Source organism: Varroa destructor, unplaced genomic scaffold (assembly GCF_002443255.2).
Source record: "Varroa destructor unplaced genomic scaffold, Vdes_3.0 BEIS01000006.1, whole genome shotgun sequence".
Classification (NCBI taxonomy): domain Eukaryota; kingdom Metazoa; phylum Arthropoda; class Arachnida; order Mesostigmata; family Varroidae; genus Varroa; species Varroa destructor.
The window spans coordinates 2579524-2604815 of NW_019211459.1; the positions used below are offsets into that span (position 1 = coordinate 2579524).

The following is a 25292-nucleotide window of genomic DNA, read 5'->3' on the forward strand; positions in this document are numbered from 1 at the left end:
GGCCGCTGTTTGCTGTCACTTCGTAGGGCGATGTGTAAATATTGGCACTATCTGTATAAAAACGGAACGGACTGTTACATCAGAATGGTCCCACTGCGACTGTCACTACCATCGCCAAGTCGAAAGGAGCGTTGACTTATCCACTCATTGAAGACAAGCGTTTGTTCACTGTAGTCAATAGCTATTGCTGCGCTCTCAGCGCCGCCCGCTACTGCCCGCTGTATCCTAAGGATAAGCGATTTCCGTGGGCGTATCTTGACTTGCAGCTGGACTCAGAAACAGAGCCATTAGCCCTATGTATACGCGCTGTGGAAGCGCGGGGCAACTTGCTACGACTCGATTGAGCTGAGTGGCGGCTCATTAAACATCTCCGTTCCAATGGAGGCCATTGCTGAGGAGCAAAGACAATAGACTAAAAAAAGCAGCGTAGAATGGAACGGTCATAATGCGTATCGCTGTCGCAGACACAACCGACGTTTGCTATTTATGCCGGAGTTTGTTACTGTGATTGATTGTCCGCTGCTGATAGTTTGCCCCTACTATCAGCAGTAGCGCAGCAGCTTTATTATTTAGGAGCGAGTACGGGATCAATATCGTTATTTTGGCGCCCATAGCGGAAGAGTGAGGCTAATAATAATAGTGGACACGCAGCGTCTGCTGTCACAGTTCAGATCGAAAACATATATCTATATGTTTATATCTATAAGTTGATAGTTACTCATCGTATAGAAAACAGTATTATTTAACACCTTTTAAAAAGAGTTGTTCATTATTTTCGTCCTCTGTTCGGTTACTTTGGTCTTATGATCGACTGCGAAGCCGTCCGACGAGATAGCGCGAGCAGACGGAATCGCAGCAGCAGCAACAGTAGCAGTTTCGTGCTTCAGTGACTCCTGGTAAAGCAAGTCGGTGATGCTATACCTAAAAAAAGAGACGATTCCAGAATTTGTCTATATAAAGAGGACGACTGAGAATGTTAGTGATAAACTGAAGAAAAAATAAAATTATTCGTATCAGCGGGACGAATGACAGGCAAGTAGACAGACACGACCGACAGCAGATAGGTTTTTGTGCGCGTGACGTCGCTAACGTCAACGTTAACATACGTTTGTCCTCGACTTAGGGTCGATGCCAACAAACGGCACACAAAAACCCGCACTTTTGTTCGAAAACATATTTTATGAAAATCTATGCAGTAAGAATATTATACATTTTGTGTTAACATGGTAACGGTGAGGATAACCTGATTGCCTCTTAACCTAAAGGACACGTAGTGGACCAGGTTTGAATCCAGGCATAAACACTGGCAGTGACCTCGGCAGATGGGCTGCTCATTCAAAGATTGTCCTATGAGTTGTACGAGGACTAGAGTAACTCTCTGCTTTAGAGATAATCCAGAACTAGAGGAAGGGGTGAGAACATCTCAACTCCGATTATGGCTACAGTCGTGTCCTAGCTATTGCCATCGAAACAACACAATATTAGTGGCTATAATAAACGAACCAAACCTAATCAATTACATTTACAACACAGAACTGTATAGACGTTTTTTAGTATCACATTTGTTAGAGGATTAAAGTCTAAAAGAATGATACCGTTTAGAATTGTTTTATGGCACAAATATATTTAGTATTATACTGTTCAGTCCACTACGCAGCAGTCTATTTCTTGTTCGCTCCACATTGTGTTGTTTATCTCCATACATATTTTTTTTTCAGCATGTGGCCTATGGTAAGCATTTCGTGTAAAACTCTTTACCAGCGTCAGCTTAGTTTTGTGCTGACTTTACTTTTTCCGTCGATCTCATCTTTCTTCCTTTTATTGACAGTCTTTGCTCGATCAGAGTTCAGCAGTGCTGCTCGTTATTAGTACACGAAAATTGGAAGAGGTTAGTGTATATATCATTCCTATTTGCTACTGAGCAGTTCTTTTCAGTTATCATCTCATCATCACATCGCCGTACTGCTCAGTCATCAAATGATGAACTATAAACAGTGTTAGCGGTCATCATGGTAACGCAAGGGGAACGACTCATCGTAACACTTCATATTCACTTTCCCTTTACACCATTTCCATCATTTTAATAATTATGTTTCATGTGACTATCGTCCGTATCTTTTCATTAGTTGCAATTACTCATAATTATTTAAATCTAACTGTTATTGCTGGTTTATACACGAAAATCGTTCTAAAGGAACAACCAGCAACAGGAAAGGAACGTTATGGCTTTGCATAATATATCTACAACAACTAACGTTATAACTGATTTTCTTAGCAGTAGTTGTTATACTATTTGACGGTGTTCCTAGTTATATTACTACGTTTATATACGTGCTTCTATATATGAAGCATATAGCCAGAGAGAGGTGTGTAATAATAATGGTGTCTGTCACACAGACATACGAACAAATATAGTCATTCCTAAAGAAGCTCGCGGCCAGGCAAATAGTATGTTGTCCTAGCACTGGTAGCATATATATATATGGTACATAGATCGTATTTTGCCTTGATGTGGTATATTCATGACTCTACGTGCTGCGTATATATCCGTACGTATGGGCTATTCAAGCGCAAAGCGTTCCTTATTGCTATTGTACACTCAGTCACTCACTTCGTTACCGATTATTCACACCCCTTTGGTCTAATATCTATTTTACGATCGACTACCATTCACCTCAGAATTGATATATAAGATCATAATAAGTCTATACTATATATATATATATAAACTCTTTTTGTTTATATTCACAGATGTATTAATGTTTGAAGGGATAAATCACGATTGCCTTCTGTATCTCTCTTTCCCATTATTACTATGATACAAGCATCTATGTAAATCTCCCTATACCAACTCGATATATACAAATTGTGCCAATGAGTAGCATTACAACTGTGGAGCTAGATGCGATTGTAAATGGGACGATCCTACATAATGTTCGATTATCGCCAATTCACCGATCACATGGATCAGTATCTCTTCACTACGATGCATTGATGGGATAATACACCTGTATAATATAGATGGGCAAAACAAATATATTATAAAACAAATATCTACTATGTAATAGAACAATTTGAATAATGACTGATAGATATGTTGGGATAATAAAGATCCTCGACCTTCTCGTACGTAAATAATAAAACGAGTCATTACTGGTGGCCCTTCTGAATAACTGACAGAGAGTAAAGCGATTCGATGTTCACTCCTGTAACCCATTAATAATAAAGGCAAAATATATTGTGAATAGGTTCGCCTAGGGCCCTTATTGGATCGTAGATTAGTTTGCACTACATAAATTAAGCTGTGATCAGAAAATTAATACATGTAGTGGCTGTTAATTTTACAAATGTATAATATTACAATACACGTGATGGCTGTAACAACTTGCGGATAACTGCATTCATCCAGAGACATCGAAAAAGCAAAATCAACACTATTATAGATTTGCACATCGTCCCGTGTGTGTGAATGCCCTCGTAATCTTTGTGAGCTTCAATCATGTCCACCTTTTGTGATAGAGATTCCTTTTGATAGTTTTCCTGTGCATCATAGTGAACATCGTTATTCTTACTACATAATGCAACCTAGCTATATACGTAGATTGACATTTATCTGCTTCAAAGTTGACTCGCGTTCCTTATTTCTGTTAGAGACGGATGACTCCACATCAGCGAAGACTTATAAACAGGGCCAGTATAGTATAGGTTGAGTGATGACAACGACGGCATGCCTTTAATCAGCCACAAGACCCACCCAACACACTCTCATCACTTCGACAACGGTCGAAAATTTTAATCAGAACTTTACCACGATTCGCTAATGAGACTGCCTTATGCGGCCGATCATAACGGTTACTTCATCATTTTGTGCGTACTGCTATTTGCCTTAAGCGCCTCTGTATGTCGCCGTATACTGCAAGATGTATGCGACTAATGTTAATCACACCGCTTTTTTTGCCGTTGAAGGATAATTTTATGTGTAGTTTCAGGCATATTTTATCGTATAATTCACATGAGACTTCGTTCAAGAGGCGATTTCGTGGTATCTGGTGATGACGGAGTTTTGGTTATCAACAAATTGTCAACATTCGGCAACAAGGGAGCACTACTATTGGCTCCCCAAATAGCGTGTAATTATGGAATTGTAACGCTGCCATTCAGTAGTGCGTTTGCTTTCCTTATTTTCACTGTAATGTTACTGTAATGTTCATGCCTAATTTCGAATAGTTGCTTGTTTTTTCAGTTAATTACAGATTTTCATGTTTTATTGTTTCGATATGTTACTAAAGATTTGTTAGTAGAAGTGTTTCTGAATAAGACTCACTTGCACTTGATTAAAATTACACGCACGGAATTAATACGCGTCACAACGTACATAAAAAGAGTGGATCATACGTACTACCGAGAAAACCGACCTTAGGTATAATAGACAATAACATTCGTATTTCGATTTTTGTAATTAATGCTATTTACGTGACTAGCGCCGATTCCGACTACAATAGCACGCACATACACATTAGACAATTACTGTACAAATCTGTTATTTGCTTTTTTCTGCTGAGTGACAACAAGGTACCATGCAATTTTCACATTCATATTGTCACTGCATTATAAAAAATATATGTTCATTCGATGCACAGCGTATTTAGCTCCGATGACGAGAATGTCTTATATTTAACCTACGACGCTGGATTCTTGCTTCAAGTTTATGTTACGCCAAATACGCATGTACAATGTACGTGTTTCTTCTATCCCTGAGTAAAATGTCAACAGGAGTCTTACGCACCGCAACGTTTTCGGCATCGAGTGAGTATTTATTCAGCAGCCCGACAATACAGGAGCCAGCTAAAGAAGAAGCTTAAACTTTGGTAAACTTGAGCTATTTGCCTGATTAGTCATCAAATTTCGTGAGCACTTTTTTAGCTGCTCGATCTCTTTAAACTGGCCCCAAAAATAAGGAGAGATGCAGTTGCCGTCAACGCAGATATAAAACGCGCACTCGTTATTCGGCGTGCCTTTTCAAAATGAATAATCAGCCAGTTAAATTAGAAGAGAAAGTCCCATAAACAAAGACGTGTTGTTATACAAATTTTACCACAGTTTGAACAAGGAACAAACGCTTTTCTACAGGTTGTACCTGTTTTCCCAAAACAGCCTACGTTCAAGTTTGATACCTTGCATAGGAAATTAGTTTGATGACTGTAGTACAATGTTAGGAATTTTGGCAATGATCAACACTGTGTATTTTTGACATTTATTATCGTTTAATTATATAATTCCTACTTGATGACACAGTAATAATAGTAATAACAAAATGGTAATCCTCACTATCATGATCAACATTGGAAAAAAGTAAGTAAGGGTTTGCAGTAGTACAGCTTCTTTCTCACCATTAGGGCCAAAAATGGGGGTTCATCGTCGCTATAAACATGGGTTCGTCATCTGTTTCCTGCCACATTCAGTACAAATACGTCGTTTGTTACAATAGTAATGTTAATACACTGTAAAAATTCATTATGTTGATTTTACTGCCGGGGTCGGTTCTTTTCTGGCGGAAGTTTTCTTCTACTGACACACATCGACGTGTTTTCCTTCTGGTCACGCTCGTTATCCTCAACATGGATTTTGTCAAATGATTTCATAGATTTAGCTACTCTTCCAACGACCGGCTGATACACAAAGGATGTCAACGTCATTATTATTATTACCATTGTAAAGCTTTGCGCCTCTAACATGCTCTAAAGTATTGCTTAATGTTCACCATATTGCCCATTGCTAATCGAGCTTTAAATTTTCATTAAACAGTATAAACAGTGTGAGTATAAGTTTAGTCTAATTTTTGACATTCCCTCTTCTCAGCTTCGTCGTATCGTGTTTTCTGATTCTGTTCAACTCGTTGCCGCAAAACATCCTTTTGTAAGTCATGCAGCGGAACGTGTCAGTGTTGTTAATCGGATACCGGTGATAGTTTAATCACTTGGCAAGAAGGTAAGAAAGAAGTCGTCATATAAACACATCAGCATTATGTCATTGTCATGTAACGAGCTATAAATAAATACATCCTTTCGAGCAAATGAATTCGTATAACAAGCAGATCTTGTAATTTAAGCACGGGATATGTGCTATACACCGACTAATTTATCGTACATTATTGAGGACGAGGAAGTTATAAAAATGACCACTGCACGCCATACTTTTCCGCACAGATGGTCAAAGATTATACACAGATGCGTCGATCAGTTTGAGCTATTAGGTAGATGCTGTGTATAAGTTAACAATAGCGTCATTTCATATAGATTCGGAACTCAAAAGCAAAAAAAAGTGAGAGAACGCATTTGTACTCTCACATGCAAATAGAATAGAATGTGTAAGCTTGGGTACTTGAGTCTTTCTGATGGATTGTAACCTGCTAAGATTTCGGCAGAAAGTTCAACTAGAGGGTTTGCGCAGTAGGGAAACGAATAGCAATTGTATCATGAAACAAAGGAAGAATATCTTCGCAAATTGTGTTCACACAAGAATGCAAGCAGATACTTTACAAAGTGGCTCATATACGCGTATGCCTTAATATCCTATGGGGAATTGCCCCTGGTTAGCTCAGTTTTCGCAATAATAGTGAAATTAATTGTTGAAAGAAAAGCTACCTACTGCTTTACAAATACTATTCTTAAACCATGTATTAACGCACATCGCATCATCAGTTAATTTATTTACACTACGCCAGTCTGTAAATGTATATTAGGTAATCCCGAAAAAAGAGTATTTCTATTTGTTAACATAGCAGGGAATGTACAAATTATTGCGGAAAAGAGTGAATTTTACTGCGCGACATTTTCGTAACAAAGGTACCCTGTACTATGTCTAGATATACTGCAGGGAATTCTGATATTATTCAATAAAACCATCAAAACTAGCACAGTAGTCATTGTTGTAACTATTGCATTTTAGACATATATTAACGTTACGATATTTCAATATAGTATGACAGAAACCAGAGAAATGACATTAGGGTTCTTCTACTATGCATTCGTTGCACAGTTAAATCTGTCTTTTACTGCCATAATTTGTACATCCTCTGCTACTTTGGCAAATATAGCCCTCCAACCGTTCAGAGGCTTTTTTTCACACTATGCCGTGTATATATATATATATACGGCACATACGTTTTGCAGAAGCTGTTTTAAAATGACGAAGATGTTGTTGGTGACGGTGACTACTAACGGTGGTGTAAATCAGTAAACAAAAAGGAAAAGACCAGGCACCCTGAGAAGTTGAGTTGCCTGCAGCGGTGATCTACCTGCTCTGCTGAAGGTTGAGTACAGACAGAAAAGAGGAACATGCACTCCGCTCGTTGCAAGTCTGCTGCTGACTCTCAGTAAGACTCAGCTCAGTATTAACATACACACATACAATGTTCGACAACGTACTGACGACAAAAGCAGGTCGGGGGATACAAGACGACGATGGCTATAACTGCGCTATTTTGTACATTATACATACATTGACGAGTAGCTTGGACTAGGCGCCGCAATTGACTCTTTCATGCAGCTTACGCATGATCTCCCTCGGTATTCACACCCACATGACAGAAATCGATTCAAAACCTGCTTTCGTTTCTACCTACATTTGTTGTTTGTTGTTGATGCTCACCTGCACCCCCTTTTACAATATGTCCTATTTGACATCTTGCTATTTCTATTATAACAGACCACTGATTCTACGTATATATGCGCCTAGTGCGGAAATGCCTCCTAAATTCAATTCAGTTCCTGAAAAGGCCACTGAAGAGACTGTGTATAAGCCTCTGGTGCATTATATTTGCGTGATCCATTAGGGAAACCCTAATATAGTTATCCGGCTTCACGTTTAGATGGCAACTGTTGGTTGACTGGGCTGTAGATTTGTTGGAGCAAGTTGTTGATGAGAAATAATTTGTTTCCCCCGTAGACTTTTTGATTATGGCAGAAAGTCCATCGCCATCACCGCGCCGTGCATCACTCATTACTTGGAAATCACTTCCATGATGCCAGTTGCAACAGCATTAGCATATTACACTACTAATTACAATAAGGTTGACATGTCTATACAGATATCTCATAATTGCTTGAGCCGTCAGAAAGAATTGGGCGTCGGGAGCCTGCAATGAAATTAGAAGTATCGACAAAACAAAACAAAGGAAGAAACGTACGTAAGTTGCCCCGCGGATACAGATCCAAAGTATAGATAAACAATTGACATTCAAAAAGTTCAACCCCAGGTTTTTTAAGTCGTTTGGAGTTAGCTATGTGGTGGAAGGAAATAGTACTGTTACTTGGCAAAAAACAAGGGTAGATATCTTAAGAGGGGCTTTTATAAGGCAGTTTCATTTGGGGACCTATTGGTCATTGGTATCCGAGCTTATTGTAGCATGTATACTGAGCTCAAATTTAGATGTTGCTGAGAGCGGACGGTTTTTCCTATGCTTCACCCTCCCCCTGTATTTCTATAAGTGCCAGTCGAAGAGCACGCCTGCTACGTACCAGGCGTCATGAGCTGCTGTTTCGTCGTTTGCTGCTGCTGTTGTTGTTGTTGTTGCAGCTGGTGGTGGACGCTATTGCTGTTTGGAGAAGGCGTTGATACGGTCGTTGTTCCTTGTTGTTGCTGTGAAGTCTGACCTGCGCGGTTGTTGTTTTCACCTGTTGTCCAGTTGACCAACGTTGTACGATTGATTGCCATACCGGTTCCGATCTCGGTGCCGGTTAGCTGTCCTCGACCCCGATCCATTCCGATTGTCGTTACCAACAAATCGGACTCATTGGTCGTAGTACCAATACCGTTTCCCCCCTGTGATCAATGAACCAAACATTTTTTTGTCGCTCAGTGCGAATAGAAAATGATCGTTTATTTATTGTATAAAGAACAAATACAAGAGCCTAACAAGTACGGCGTCAGTATGAAGCTTCGTATCTGCTAGTTCGTCTACTGCTCAAATTGCGTACAGACAGATCACACGTCGGAATGTTTCTAATTCAGTAGAATAATTACCTTTCTGCTGAGCGAACCAGTTAGCGAATTAGTCCCATTGTTATTATTTGATGTGTTGTTGTTCACGTTCACAGACTGAGTGCTCGGTGGAGACGTACTTCCATTACCTGACGCGTATGTCAGCTGACCATGATTCGCTAGCGGTGGACTAGTGGTCCGTGGAGAACTCACCAGTGAAGTCCCGCCTTCAGTGCCACCGCTTAAAGACAACATTCTATTTATTCGAATGGTGCAATAATAAGAAACCAAACAATACATAATAAATTAGTAATAGAAATAGCACCAATGAATTAGTGAATGCAGCAAATGCTAAGGTAAAAGGGACGTGCTACTTGCCGTATCTAAAACGTTTCTTAATCCCAGTATTAATTTAGACCTTTATGTAAGCTACAAAACCCAAATAACTTATGTAAAAAGTAAAATTGGAGAAAGATATATTATGGTATTAGGTTTAGGACTCTGCATGGGTAAGCAATTCTTTACTTCCGATGTCATGCAGCGTTAAAGGCAGTTTGATCTATCGGAACGATTTGTCGAGTTGAAGGTGAAAATAGTTTTGGCATACATAATAGCCTTTTGTGCAAGTAATATATATATATATATATATATATTATTAAGTTATTCACACGGCAACTATTCATAAACGTACAATGTATAAAGCATAACATGTATAAAAGTTATGGATATACATACACACAGGCGCTTCTCCATTAAGGGGTCTAAATCGTTTTGTCTAAATTTGACCTAAATGATAGCGCCTACTAATTTTCCATAACTTTAAGGCCTTACTAGATTTGAGTTGGTTTTTTTTGCTGAGTTTAGAAAAACTCGAAATTTCAGTGTCTGAAACAGCAGCGTGCACTGCAGTTCCTTCTGACGAAAGGAGCTTAAGTTGATTTTTCAAGGACGCATTTCGAGCCTACCGTTTGAAAATCTATAAACTTTTAAATTTTTATTTCGTGTATGAAAAGACGTTCTCCAGCTTTGAGTAAAATTTAATTTCAGTAATGGTCATAAGCCGAAGTTTTATGCAAAGTGATTCAAGTTGGAAATTTTACTGTTCAGAACTTGTTTGGTGTCGGCTATGTCATTGAAAAAATTTGTGACGTAAGTAATATAGTATTGAATAAAAGGTCTGATTTCAGTGTAAAAAGCTTGAGTTCATATAGAAAAAATTCGAGTTATTGCCACTAGAATCATTCAATATATTGCATACGAAGCTCACTTCGGAGGCTGTGCGGTTGCTGGCAGAACTCGAACACCCCCCGTTGGCCTCGCACCAAGTGGAGCCGTATTTGCTTCAATGATGCAAGTGTGTTTCCTAGCGGGAGCCTGCCCTTGACTGGTGTTTGTCTGATTTGAGCTCGCCTGCAAAGCGATGCCAGATGAAACAGCCTCCCTTTGGCCTACACTAGCTCCGGAAGCAACGACTGCACCGGCTCCAGTCCACCGAACCTCTCTACTGGCACATCCGACAAATAAGTATAATAGCTTTGGATTAGTATATATATATAAAACACACTTGACGAACATAATAAATACCTCTTTATATTACATATATATATATGACGAATATAATAAATAGCATTTGTGTTAAGTTATAAAGCTTTCATTTGAACCTGTCAACTTTTCCTACAGCCCTTTTATATAAGGATTATATAGATTATGTAGAAGCAAAAATGATCATATCTATATAGATAGTAATTCATTATTGCTATTAAGATCTTCCTGTTAAATGTTTGCTATTTACCTGACGTAATATATATACAATATAAACCAAGCAAGGGCTAGGCGTACCTTTTATTGTCTGTGTAGACAACTCTGAGTTCATCGATATTCCGAACACGCGTTTTACTTGCCTTCCTATAGCTTGGATACACGGGTCCGCAAAGAGTGTGACACACATTTCGGGCACAGCCCTGGCTGAACGGATTGAAGCCCCCACGAAACTTACCAGTTACCTAGGAAACGTTCGCCAAGTTGATGAAACCAGCGTGAAGTGTGCACACAGACACTTTAATCATAGTTAACGAATTTATGAAATTTAGAAGAATAACATTTGTTACACCCCGTCTCTCATCGGTAGAACCTATATCGGATAAAAGTTTTCAGCAATCCTCATTCATATACACATATAGCCCACCCCATACCTGCTTCACCGTAGGCTGGTTAAACTCATCTACCGTAAATTATTGTTCTCGTATACACGAATAGGTATTTAGTTGCGCTTATCTTGCTTTACCAAACCCTTTATCCTTGCGTAGTTATTCCATTAACCGCTTTAGAGATGAACGACTTTGACCCGCATTACACTTAGTCTAATATTAATCATAGGTCATTGTATCTTTAATTATATCTTTACAGTTATCCAGTAGCAATGAACCTGAGATCTTTCAGCCCCAATTCGTTATCCTGTAATAGGGGTTTTAATTCCTGTATTCAGTCAATCTACTTATTATTCTACTGACCTTTTTACTTCTTCTGTTCCAATTGGATTGGGCTCTCATTTTCATTAGTCCTTTTACTATAAAGTTTATATTCTTAGAACTCATAAGAACTGAGCTCAATTTTCACATACATTATATAAACTCAAAAGCTATTCTTACGTATGCAAGACATGCACGCGGCATTAGATTGAAACTTTACCTAACCGCAAACGTCCAACCCGTCATAGTGATTTTGCGCTCTGCCGGTAAAACGTCGTTCTGTAGCATTTATTGAATTTCGTCGTTTCAGTTAATTCGTTCCCTAGCTTTTACACCGATATAACTAATTGAGTGTTTACAGTCTCGAGAATCATTACAAATGGATTCATAGATCGCAAGAATGTAAGATACCTCAAAATGTTGCTAGCAATGCTACTTTCTGGCGCTTGAGTCGTTGTGAAAAGCACAAAAAGAACTGGTATACGCTTGCATTGAACTCTGTAGTGAATAGATCGAAGTGGATAACTGGGCTTTCGACGAACGACGCATACGCAGTGTGTGAGCTCAATTATTGATATATGATTGCTACAGTAACCCAGATGTCCTGACTAAACCGCTATTGCAATACTCACTGTGGCGTATCTCATCTTCGACCCGTCTCTGCAAGAATGATCTTTTATAAAAAAAAAAAAAAGTAAAAATTTAAATACCTTAAAATTGCACGTTGCGCTTTTCTTTATAACTAGAGAAAACCATTTTTCAATGTAAACCTTTCAGTAATTGTTGGAAACTGTCGAGCGAATCTCCAAAAAAAGATCAACTAGTTCAAATTTAAAAAGTGTTTATCCCATTGAACAGTTTGAGGCACATGCGGAGATTAACAATATTTCATCAACCGTTTCGCAAATTGACCTAACTGGTATTACGAAAGGAGAAAATTATCTTCGAACAAGAGTACTCATCTAATTAAATGGTGTGAACTACATGTGCCACCATAGTTCAGATTTCATCCAATATTTCGATAATTAATTAAATTAGCATCAAACTTTCCTTTCGGACAAAGACATCACTCTCGATTTATAGCAGTATACTAGACGTACCCCAGGTTTCATTTAACTAGTCTGATTCGTTGATATTAGACCCAGCATAGCGTACACTTCACCAACAGTTATTCCATTTCAATTAGGCTGTCCCATTTAAGCCGATGCCCCTTTCAGGAGAGCAAATCTCATTTGCGTTACACCTAACACAACGCACAGTATAGGTCGATTACAGACTTATACTGTTCGGTTCTAATTTTCCTCGGATGCTACAGAGCGACTGTGTTATCTCGTTGCAGCAATTCTACCTCCCAAAACCCGTAAATCCATTAACAATATAACCTTACTCCATGTATTTTTTCCATTAGAATGTTCCAATAGTTCTGTTGCCAGCCTGATGTTACCTCATCGGCCTGCTGCAATACTTGATACGTATTACACTCAACTTAACTATTGTTCGATTGCAAACTGACACTTTTGTATGTAAAAGTGTCAGTTCACGCATTCGGTTCTTCTGACACTTTATCGTATTAATTCGGTTATTCCATTGCAACTATTCGATCATATTAATAATATTTCTCTCATTTACTTCATTTTCAACTTTACGTGGGTGACCCTGTTCTCTAGTACGGGCATTCCATTATCCTGTTCCAGTAATGACTGGTCACATTGCTGGAATGAATATGCATATAATCTTATTACTTTGTTGCAATCAGTGTTGCAAGTATCCTGCTGTTTCAATTAAACTAAGCGCCTTCGAAATTGCTCATATAAGTCTAAAAACCTATTTTATAATTATTCGGCTTTTACACGTACCGTTAAGCTGTAACCGCGCACGAGGCGCCAGTCTGAGATCCTATTTCCCCCATAGCCTGCTCCATTTATTTCAGCTTTACCATTGGAACATCTTTGTGATCTCGATACCCTGTTACATATACTCCATTTCCGCTTTTCAATTAATCCTGCCACCATATAAGCGGTATACTCTCAACTGAGAAGCATAAACCATATATTGAGAGGTCATATATTACCAATAATTCACCATTTTACCACTAAATCGCAAGACATTTCTCTTTAAATTCCATGGTAACTCGATTTTGTAGAATATAACAAATAGCTTTCCAAAATAGTCCTTTCAGAAACTCTCAATCAATTGCTAGATTGGGTCAGTTTGCCAACTGACATTCGGCAACATGGAAAAAGTCCCAAGGAAAGTACTCATCCAATCAGAGAATGTCAACCGTATATACCAACATGATTCAGAATTAACGGACTATTTTGTAACTTATTTGGCGTCACGTATCTTCTTCACAGAAAAACTACGCTCTAGAAACGTTTGAAAACTCGGACGAATTAAACAGAAATTTTCAACAGTTATGGAGCAAATTCCCGAAAAATGTCAGTTTGTCCGGGTTGAGATTATATGAAATCTGGAAAACTTCACCTTCTAGAGAAAAAAAAATTAATCCGATCAGCTCCATTTTAAGTTCTTCTTGGGGAGAAACAGCATAGGTCCCGATGAAAATCAGCTTCATCAGACCGATTTGTGTCCGAAAAACAAACAGACCTGGTGAATTTTGCCTTGTGCTTGTTTTGTCGTTGATTTAGCTCATTTGATTAATTGATGTCGTACCCGGTCTGTCTCAGATTATAGTACACGCGACAACTATTTCGTTGCAAACGCCCTGCCTTATTTAATTCGGTACCCCTCTGTGGTCATGTAATACCACAGTCTGTTCTGAAATATTTTCCAAAAAGCTGAGGCGATTCTAAATTTATTTCGTCCACAATATGTTGCCTTTTGATACATTTCTGCAACGCAATTACGCGTTTTCTAGCGTTGGTTGATTGACGCGGTTTACAGGAGGCACGTGAACGGGACGAATCGAGGCAGCATCCGGCCCACCTTTAATACACATTGCGACTGATTTATTGATTCTGGGTCACGAAGGCTTAAACATTTAAAAAAAATGGTAAATATCGTAATGTATCATGTAAGAAATGCCTACACATAATGTATCAAGCCTTCGCACTTTCTAAATTCTTTGGTCGCCTTGAGTCCCTGCGTTTTTGATGGTTCTGGCCTACTGTCAGCCCGAAATTCAATTTTGTCGGAATTTTCTGTAAATAGCGCATTTAAACGACAATCTTTGCGTGGATTTGAGCGTAAGATGACGCCTGTTTACTATTAGAAACTTATCTGCGAATTGAAGAAAGAATATTTTGAAAATCGTTAGTAGGCGGTTTAGATCCATAATTGAGTCCATGATTGCGGTGGGCAGTAAATATATTGAACAGAGATCATCGTCATGAATAACATCCCACACAATCTACTGTTATACACGATATATATTAGAAACGAAACGTAAGAGAAATTCTCAATATAAACGCACCACCCTTTAATTAATATGTTGTTTTGGTGTATCGATTCTGTTGCCAGGACGCTACCAAAGGTTAAAGATATTTTCTTTTATAATGAATCTTTGAATAAATTAAACGGAGATAAAAACATTACATAATGATATGGTATATTTCGATTCACGTACTGGCTCACACATCATTAAAGTTTGAGGATTTTTTAAATCTTATTTTACACATTTTATAATTAATACTTACGTATACTTTTCGACACCTTGGCATCTTTTTCTGAGAATAAAGTATGGATTTTTTTACGAAAATAAACTCCAGATTTGCCATTTTACATTTTCGATTGACAGTTAGTAAAAATTCGCATAAAGAACTATTGGAAAACAGCTTAAGGCACATTTTCACACTAATATTACATAGATAAACCTATACGGCGAAAAGAGTTCGCCGTTCATTTGAAAATATTTATTTTAGATATAAGAAAATGTGCTGCACTTTACACATCGTTCAGGGTTAAAAAAACGCCTTTTACATGAAAACATTCTTTGTCGCATTGCACGACCTAAAAACAAAGAATTAAGCGTAGGAAAATTAATTTTATTTCGATTTAACATATCGAAAGGTTCCAGTTGGCACCAAAAAACCTCTTCTACAGCCTCCTCTATGTAATAAATGTTCATCCCAGTGTCACATAAAAGTAACAATTACCACATTCCGCGTCTGGCCTGCTTTATGCAGAAATATTCTGTTTCAAATATAAAAGGAGGTTTCACATTTTCACTCACTTCGTTGAGATCTATCGACTACCGCAAAAAATGGCGCCCACAAAACGGTATTTTGCATAGGGAAAGTATCTTGGTGTTTTCATTAAATTTTGAAAAATTGTGTTAGCAAAATATTGACTATATAAACCGCTCAATCAGTCAACTTTAAAATTGATATGTGTTAGAAATTAACTTATAAACCTTTCAAAATTCCCTTGGAACAAATTTCCATCTCATTGCCACATCCGGTAAAGAGATACCATATCCGGTCTATCGCAATTTAAACGCTGAAATATCAATTTTAGGCATGCATTACACTATCATTCAGCTCGTCGAGATCTATCGATCGGGGCCAAAAGATACCCTCAATGTAGATATTTGACCATATAAATATTTGACTCTCATTCTATGAGATTTTATTTTAAAAAAAATCTCTAAAATGTAATTTCTATTAGCCGCTAAACTTCCCACAAATGTGTGTAAGATATCTCAATCAAAAAAAATCCCAAAAAGCAATTCGAAAAATAAACTTCGGATTCGGACAGGTACTAATAGGGAAAGAAAGATTTGACCTGTGCCACATCTAATGAAACATGTAGTTTAGGTTATGGCAGACCTATACGTTTACACATATTCCATTGTATTTTGTTTCAGATTCTCTAGCAACTAGTTTCTCATTTGTTCGCAGCTTTCCTGTTATACTAATTTTATTTTCCTAATCCAGTCAATCGAGTAGCAATAATTATTGCGTTGCAATCAGCCCGATGATGAATTTCGTTCGCTTATCATAAGAAGTCGATTTAAATCGAAAGAGCAAGATACGTACACGCACAGAGGCACAGAGTTTGAATAGTATATAGATAGGTAGGAATAAAAATACGTTGACATTAATTAAATGTGATTAGATACCTGTTCATTAGTTGTCCGCCCTCTAGCAATGAGCACCATGTGAAATCCCGTTAGACCCAAAATTGGCAGGAACAGTATGACGCACAAAACCAGTATTCCTGCAAGGAGGGGTAAAAACCGAATAAACAAAGAAATTTAGATTGAACCAATATGTAATATATTGTGTTTTATTAAACAATAGATAAAGTATTGACACGACGTAATTAAGGCTGTACTTTATAGAACAGAAAGAAGCACAAGGTCTGTCTCGTAAGTTTTCTCTCTCCATGTGGTCGATCTTTAATCTAGCCTTACAGAAGAGGAGAATTACTATTGCATGGCGCTCCTCCTTAAATATGAGAATGGCGAATGCGTAGTGCCATGCGTCGATCATCTGGCGTCTGTTTACAGGAGGCTATTGAGTAAAGAGGCACAAACTCCCTTTGTGGCATTCACGTACGTACCAAGCGTAAAGCATCCCTCTAGGGAGGTTAGCCCTGATGCTCCATTCTGCACGTGTTCGGGTCCAGTTGTAACACTATCGGTTCCATTACTTACTCCGGTGGGGTTCGCATGTCGAAGTACATAAATGACACACCAGCAAAAGATGGTAAGCATGTGTAGCGACAGGAACACCAGAAACAGGAAGAAAAAACGGTAGTTCCGCCTCCCGATACAGTTATTCACCCAAGGACAATGGTGGTCGAATGTCTCGACGCAGGCGTTACATACAGAACAGTGCGACACTCGAGGTGGCCTTGAAGGTATCACACAGACAAGCACGTAAAAACGAGTTGAGGATGACGTTGACGAAAAATCAGAATAAAATCGTTTACTGCTACTACTACTTTTGGCCTTAACGGGCATTGTAAATAGAACGGGCATGAAGCTTACAAAAAAGTCAACAGGATAAAAGCAACCGTTTCTATTGCTCTTACTTTTACTATTACTGGAGTATATTTCTACACATTTTGAAACTATCAGACGAAAAGGCCCTCACTATTGTTGGTATGGCATTTATATATGGCAATGGTGGTTTAACAGCCTCGCTGCGTTTGTCAAACATAGCCTTGTCACTGAATCACTTCTGTACAGATAATTTTCGTGTTATTTAACTTGACCATTAGCTGTTATTGAGGCATAACTTTATGGTAATATGGTAAGCTGTCATAAAGGTAGCGTATAACATGTCGTTCGCATTGTGAATCATCAACCGCATCAGAACACTCAAAATTCACCAGTTTTGGTACAAATGTAATTACTTTAGTTAGAATAATGCAATTTGCATCGCGCTCAGTTACAGTGAATCTACTATTGGTTTAGTCGGATAAGGGCGTATGTATCTAGGACTGAGTTATACCTAAATGATCTCAACAAATTTGTGGTCATATTCTTGTTTAGCCCCACAAACGGTGAACACACTAGGCGCTATGTCAAATAGAACAAACATCTACTATCATGTAGCAACATCATAATTAGAATATTATGAATGCTCATAATATACACATATGCTAAATTATTTACCGGTAGAATTGACATGTTGTGCACCACTTGAGTCGAACTGAAACGCCATTGATTTGGGTGTTCTTGTAAAGCGGGCACCGAAAGTCGTCATTGTCATTTGTTACAAATTTCTCTTTCGGAATGACACCTGGAATAGCCAGCCAAAATACATCGTTTTGCAAGGACCATTGCTCGTTAATCTAATATTTCGACGCGTATCGTCAATCTTAAACATTCCCTTAAACATATATATATATTACCCAAATAAATCCCTATTGTGCCGAATGCATATGGAAAGAGATGGCTTAGGCATAGTTATGGAGTGCACTGGACTTATTTTTCTCAGCTCTTCCTCAGCAACGATGGAGGATGGAAGACAATCGGATGTATGGTGTGTAACTTAGCTTTTAGTTGAAACCTCTAAACAAGAGAACAACTTGAAAGCTAAGACATACCGAAGTAAGCTTCTTTCGCTCAATCGCTCGCTTAAAAAGAAAATGTCTAAAAAATGTATTATTACCACATTTTTCTGTTATTTTAATGTTTTGAAACAGTGCAATTTACCTGGATTGGTGAATGTAGCTAGCGCGAAGTTGATGACGACAAAAAATGTGATTATGCCTTGGACGACATACACACTTTCGTGATACTCACTAGCAAGAGATGCACACCTGAAAAAGAAACACAAGATAACCACAGAAAACCAGCCTTATTCGTGGCTCTCTGAAATGTTTAATAATAGTACGATTTTTTACCGTAGTTATCAAACTTTTAAAGGTCACACCTTACTAGAACTGAGCGCAAATTAGCCCCGGACTTGAATTGAATGCTCGGATAAAATCGTACGCGAGAACGCTTATACATTTTCCAAGGCAAATAAATAGAAATTGCCACAACATGTGTCAGTGGCAGACTCTAAGTTAGCTTGACGCTATGTCTCATTATTTCACACTTAGAATCAGTCAATGATTTTTCCATCGGCGATTCTCTTTTCTTCTATTAACAGTACTATATAGTGCTCTGTTACATTGTCGATACTGGGAACTCGACGTAGAGCACGGCAAGCTTGTTTCGCAAATAACGTCTTCAGAGATGGAATTATTCTGGTCTAATCTCTAACTTGATAGCAACGTTGTCTGTCTCACAACTACCTCGATCATTGCTGGTGAATGAGTAATGTATAGTAGTTCCACTGTTTATTAGCAGTGTCCACAAACCACTAGTTAAATTGTCATAAGCAGACCGTGCTGTTTGTTTAAATGGTATATCCCGGGGCTAAGCGGGCAGCGCCAACAGAAATCAATTAGCAAAAGTGACCTAATCATAGCCACGATGCAATTTTGTGTCAAACAGGAGCTGGAACTATTTTCCGTTAACCTCGAAGTTTTTGACTTACGCCTTGACCCTTGATACACGTTGTGAGCAGATATAGTCGTATACAGGATCACATTAACTGTGTACGTAAATAGATCTAATACGAAAGTTCACCTGTACATATTTACGGCAGAGCTTTTACCAGTGCTAGATTTGCGAGGAAAGCAGGTTTGAAAAAAATTGAATAAAACTACAGGAAATAATCTATTAAAAAGCACTATAAATCTTCCTGAAAGCCGATACTGTTAACGCAACACCAAATAGCTACATTAAGATGCAAAACTAAGAACTGGTAAATTTAATGTCTTTATAGCCCTCCCAAAACTTTGACATATTTAAAATAAAAATAGAATCTTCGAATATATGCTCCACATAATTTTTGGGATTTTCGAAAGATTTTTTTCTGTATATGGCGGTAATGCTAGCAAACGCCATAACTGAACGAATATGGGTATAATTCCGCATAGGTTGACTAAAGTGTGTTCTGACGCCTAATGCCTAAGCTAGCTATGTACAGTAATATGCACCTCTCAACCGAAAACAATCAAATCAGAGTTCTAAAATACAGTGGGTATTTGACACTTATAGGTGTTTGTTATAGGAACTTCTTTAGGAATGGTTCGCTCTACCTTTAGCTGTCTAAAATGCAGTGTGTGCTAGGCAGCCAACTGAAGCTAAGCTCATTAAACAGAATTGCTTATTGTCCCCCCCAGTAATGATTACAGTAAATAAATTATTTCTTTGATCCATTTGCTAGTAACAGAATTCAGACTCGCGGGGAACTCAGTGGTGCGATGAAGAGGAGTAAATTAAAAAAAAATTTGTAACTTAAGCCCTCAATATTTTTGGTAATAGCAAGAGCGCTCAAATACTATGCAAGCTAAATTATTTCTTTCCTTCATATAAATTTTTCCATTCATAAACTCAACACCAACTAAACACTTAATACATTTTTCTCGTTCTATCTAAATAGTCGTTACATGTGAATGAGGGTGTGTGTTTGTACTCAGGCGGATTGCTTAACTCTGTCTTACTGCTTGCGCCCGTAGTTACCACCGATACGTTGCCGTGTGTCTTGCACAGCTTAACACACAATCCACTAGATTGCGGTGGTATGCCTTTGGCCAGCACCCTTGGGTTTCTGTCACATTCACGGCAGAAAACATGTGAAGAGATAAGCGCTCATTGTAAGGTTGGCTTGAAGTAAGTAACGAGTTTTAATTGCCGATTCTCTACTTCACCACATCAGCAACCAATCCATCATCGACGGGTGAACAGAACTTCTCACTATATGCAACGCCATCCGGTAGATATGCATACTCGCAAGCTGGAGTACAAGCTGTCCTGTTAATCTTGGTAGCAATAACGGTCCCCCAACCGAACTCCAAACAGACGTTGCAGCTTCGCTTACTACTGCTTGTGCTCCGCGCTTTAGGTTCGAACGATTTTGCGGTAGCACCGTATTTTGACATGCTGCTACTACCAAAGACATACGTCGCGTGGTTTGCGCAAAATAACAGGCAGCTTTAAATGTGGCTACTTGTCGAGGATGGGGTTGTGTACAAAAATCTGCCGTGGCTTTAGGCTAGTTTCACTTCTCTCTTTACCGCTTTTCCCCGTCTTCCCCATTCTCCAATACATGATCACTTCCTTATCGCATTCTGCAAATCAGCCGCTGCGTTCTTCACTACCGTTATGCCCATTTTCGTTCCCAACGAGTTTGACTAACTTCGATATTGAAAATAAATACGAACAGTCATAATATCGGCTGCCGAGAGAGAGAAGGCACGCGTAAGAACAGAGCAGGCAGTTCCGCTAGCTCTTCACTGAGAGCCTTGCTATTGTATACCTTTATGTAATTTGGAAATTTTCGAGTATCTTGACGAAAGATTCCGGTAGCAAACATTGATATTTCATATGTATGTACTACGCATAACAAATTCATACTAAATTGAAGTTGCTCAACTAAATCCAGTCAGGACGGGCGAACAAATAGTTCGGACAACTTATAAGTATATTTCAGTCAGACCAAACAGTTTTACACAAATGACTTCAGTATTGATAGCTAATTTTGCACATAAACACTTTTAGCAACAGAATAATGTTAAATCTAACAGGCGGCGATAACAGTAATTATTTAAGATGTTTTTTTTATGTTTTGTAACTGGTTTTTAGAATTTTAGTGAAGGTAACATTACCACCTTTTCTGACAATTTTTGATACTATAGTTATAGTTTCGAGAAATACTTCTTATAACTCAAATTATATCCAAGCCAGCCAAATATGATATATATGAGGTATTATTTTAATAATAAGATATATTTTTTGAAACCGTTAGTCATTTGGGAGTCCAAATCATTACTAGAACCACAGTCCGTTTCTGAACTAAACCATGCAAAAATTCTTCTTAAATGCAACGATTATAACGTCTGATTATAACGTCTTGATGATTCATGGAAAATAATTATAGGAGCATCAGTACACCCCTCACGTTGTTAACCACGCTGCCATATTCAACGTGGTTCAGTTCTTGCCAATCCGACATTCGACGTAATTTAGTTACTACAAGTGAGATCGGCTTTTCCTATTTCTGTTTTTCGTTCATTATTCGTTCTGGTTTGGTTCAAATTTACTCTTTAATCAGTGTTTTTCAATAACATTTTTCTACTGGCCAATTTCCCTCCCATAACATCTTTAATCAATAGGACCAACACATCCTTGCAGATGTTTCTTAACTTAGCATCATCACTCATGGAGCTTCTATGCTCCGTATAAAGTTGGCTCTGCACAGCAGATCACAATCAGATAAGCACATATGAAGAATTATCTGATTAGTATATTTAACAATAATACCTATTTACTTAAAAACTTGAGTATTTACTTACTTTATACATTATATCGATATATTATTATAATAATGTATTTATTATAATTTGACTACACTTATTCGGCGAAATGCCCTCATGTCACGGCCAATACACTTTAGCGCTGTGTAGGCCTCTTCGTGATCTCCTCTGGTATGTGCCCTGGCGCCCATGAATGACTTACAAATTGATGCGCCGCGAGGTTAGCATCAAAGTTTGTAGACATCCGAGTTCGTAGGCTAACAATTTTGCGAGCTGCATTCCCGTCGTTGAACCTGATAGTCCCCACAAAGTGCGGAGTTAGCACAGTTCGCGGACAATTCGACTAGCAAACGCCAGATAGTCTATATAGTCTCGCACTATCCGGATCACCTTATTCTCGTTGCGACAAGAAAAAGAGCAAAAGGTGCTGACCTTGCCGTTCTCGGAAAGCTTCCCAAGAACACATTAAACTTAAATACATACCCATCTTATGTAGCAAAGACCGCTTGACAGTCGCGAACCCTCTGAACGCCTTGTTAGCCCTTCTGTAATGGTTGAAAAACTGAGAAGTTTTTCTAGACAGAAGGAACGCGTACACACAGTTCCACTTTAAATCTCTTATCTCCCTTGCACCGGTCCTCAAACCGAACCAAGCGCTGGTCATTACGTGCTGATACATATACGCCCTTTTAGAAGTTGGTCTGGTAGTTATTTCTATTTTTTCGGGAATCGCCTATAGTTCTCCGACCGTCGCTTGGGTTTCCTTTCGTTGAATTACACTAGTGGGGATTTTAAATCAGTCAGGCGTTTATGGAGCTCTTCCGTGGCTTCGACCATATTCCCAACGATTCGTTCATTGCTACCATTTAGATTTCGCTGTTGCTTGCCAAGGACGGACACTTCCCAGCCACTTATTCCGTGTGATTAACGATTTCTTAAACGATTATTCATTCGTATATTTATATTATAATAACTGATCCATCAAAATAAATAGGTAGAAGCAGGAGCTGGCTTGTAGCTAAAGTGGCGGTGCAAAAAGGTACGTTACTAGACATTTATAGGAAAAAAGGTGTATAAATAATGGCTATTGAGATGTATTTATTTTCCATAACAATGAAAGAATATCATTTATCGGGATTCGTTATTAGCTATTTTTTAGACTGAAAAATGATGAAGGGTGCCTTACACATTATAACAATAAACCGTATAATTATGCTTCTAGGCTAAAAAATATATTGGGCATAGGTAATTCATGGTCATCTATCAAACAAAGGTAATTCAGGTCTTTATTTGTAATTCTGTAGAGTATTTCTGAACGAACAAAAAAGGAAAGAAAATTCAAAGAAGAATTATGTCCTATATTGCGAAGCCCATTTGAATTTCAGAAGGTATAAAGTAGATTACAATGTAAGGCAATGATATATTTTTGTCCCTATAGGGCATATCACCGGCGCGGAACGCCGTACCTGCACGTATGTTTCTCAGGAAGCAATTGCTCTATGCACGATGTAAACCTGAGTATCGCAAGCAGCTTACCAGAATGCATGTGAATAAGAAGTATAGTGCTCGGTATGTCGAGATCTATCAAAATGAAACATTGTTCCTTCGATGATCGCAAAACCTTGCCGTTGACAAATACACCCGTAATTTATTATAATACCAGCAGCTTTTATGGACTCTGTTTTAGGTGCTCTTAAAGGCAAGACCATGCCACCATATAAAAAAAATGCACACACACACATCCTCCCCCATCCCTTTTTCTCTATAATTTTAGGGCAATCCGTCGAATACTATGGCAACATAACCCCCATTGAAGATGCCCTCTGGGATATAGACGTTAGGACATGACTAGCGATTCCGTAACGTACCAATGACCGCTGTCTGAAAGCCACAACCGCCAACTTCAGATGACTTTATTCAAATTGAGTTGCCATTGCCACTCTATTTAGAACCAAAACAGATTGTTCCCTCGCCATGAAAAGTGCAACTAAAAACCGTACGATTTTTATGTACCACGTCGAGTATGATATATGTGTCGATTTACTCGTACCACGATTTACATTTTTCTACCTTCGATATTATCTTTACGTCATATTCCTAAACGAAACAATCCTATGAAAAACAGTACCACTCTCCTAAAAGAAGTAATTTATCTAAAAGTTTATTGAAACTAATAAATTATTATCAAGAATGCCGTGTAATTTAGAAAGTAATAATAATACTAGGTGCACAGGGAGCTGAATTATTCTAATACGAGAGAATTCTCTTGATGTCCTCCGGCTAATTTTAGGTAGGTCTAAGTCTAAAATCCCCTTCAAACAGAAAATTTTCATTTTTGCTAAGCAACAAAAAGAATTTTACGACGAAACTTGCGATTGTCTAGAACAAAGCAACGGCTCATTGACCTTTGGTGACACCCTAGAAGGAAGAAATAAAACCATTTGTGACTAATTTAGTACAAGCTAAAAGTAAATAAAAATAGAAAAGTGGCCAATACAGTCGCATCATTAGAAACTTTGACGCATGAAGGCCGCATCCCGGACTACCAATCCAGGATTCCCATTCACGTCAAGGAAGATACAACACCAAAGAGAGTGATACATTCAAAGCAGACTTACTACACAAGACAGCATTTACTGTTTGGGATGAATGCTACATTATTAGAGTAGAGGCCTTCGAAAGTGCTGTTCAAACGCTTTGCGATATATGCAGTAAAAATGAATCTTTAGGAGGAATCCTAATATGTGTTCAGACGACTCGTGTCAAGTACTATCAGTAGTCGAACGAGGTAGCCATATCGATATGGAAAACATCTGTATTAAAAAATCGTATCTGCAGAGGCACTTTTAAATATACAGTTTAATCATTGATTGAACGAGGTTAACGCTAAAAACTTTATGCTAGTAAATAAATTATACTGCCCGATAAAATTCGAATTACAACGGGATTCTACTGCACAATATACCGGCCTTATCTACTCGTCGATATCATTCGAAAATTCTGTAGACATCTTGGAAAATCGTGAAAAGTATCACTCGTACAATCAAGTAACAGAAGATG

General features: G+C 38.2%; 1 protein-coding gene and 1 long non-coding RNA gene across 8 annotated transcripts in view; one reads left to right on the forward strand and one right to left on the reverse strand.

Moving 5' to 3' along the window:
* Positions 1-10650, forward strand: LOC147754738 (uncharacterized). Of its 5 annotated transcripts, none has more exons than XR_015316185.1 (4): positions 1-621; positions 820-1032; positions 1936-4163; positions 5860-10650. It is a non-coding gene; the product is annotated as an uncharacterized LOC147754738 (long non-coding RNA). The 5 variants fall into 5 exon arrangements; XR_015316184.1 differs by having other exon boundaries at positions 1-579; XR_015316181.1 differs by lacking the exon at positions 1-621 and having other exon boundaries at positions 636-1032.
* Positions 5243-25292, reverse strand: part of Zdhhc8 (zinc finger DHHC-type containing 8) — a 23013-nt gene continuing 2963 nt past the window's right edge. Inside the window, exons 2-10 of one of the 3 annotated variants that reach the window (XM_022810802.2) lie at positions 18577-18683; positions 18034-18160; positions 16974-17266; positions 16531-16628; positions 10822-10985; positions 10250-10483; positions 9025-9238; positions 8520-8823; positions 5243-8137 (exon numbers count right to left, since the gene is read on the reverse strand). In XM_022810802.2, coding sequence (XP_022666537.1) covers positions 8082-8137; positions 8520-8823; positions 9025-9238; positions 10250-10483; positions 10822-10985; positions 16531-16628; positions 16974-17266; positions 18034-18160; positions 18577-18683 — 1597 coding nt within the window. In that variant the 3' untranslated portion in view covers positions 5243-8081. Of the gene's footprint in view, positions 8138-8519; positions 8824-9024; positions 9239-10249; positions 10487-10821; positions 10986-16530; positions 16629-16973; positions 17267-18033; positions 18161-18576; positions 18684-25292 lie in introns of all 3 variants that reach the window. The other 2 variants (XM_086973741.1, XM_086973740.1) reach the window with 2 other exon arrangements.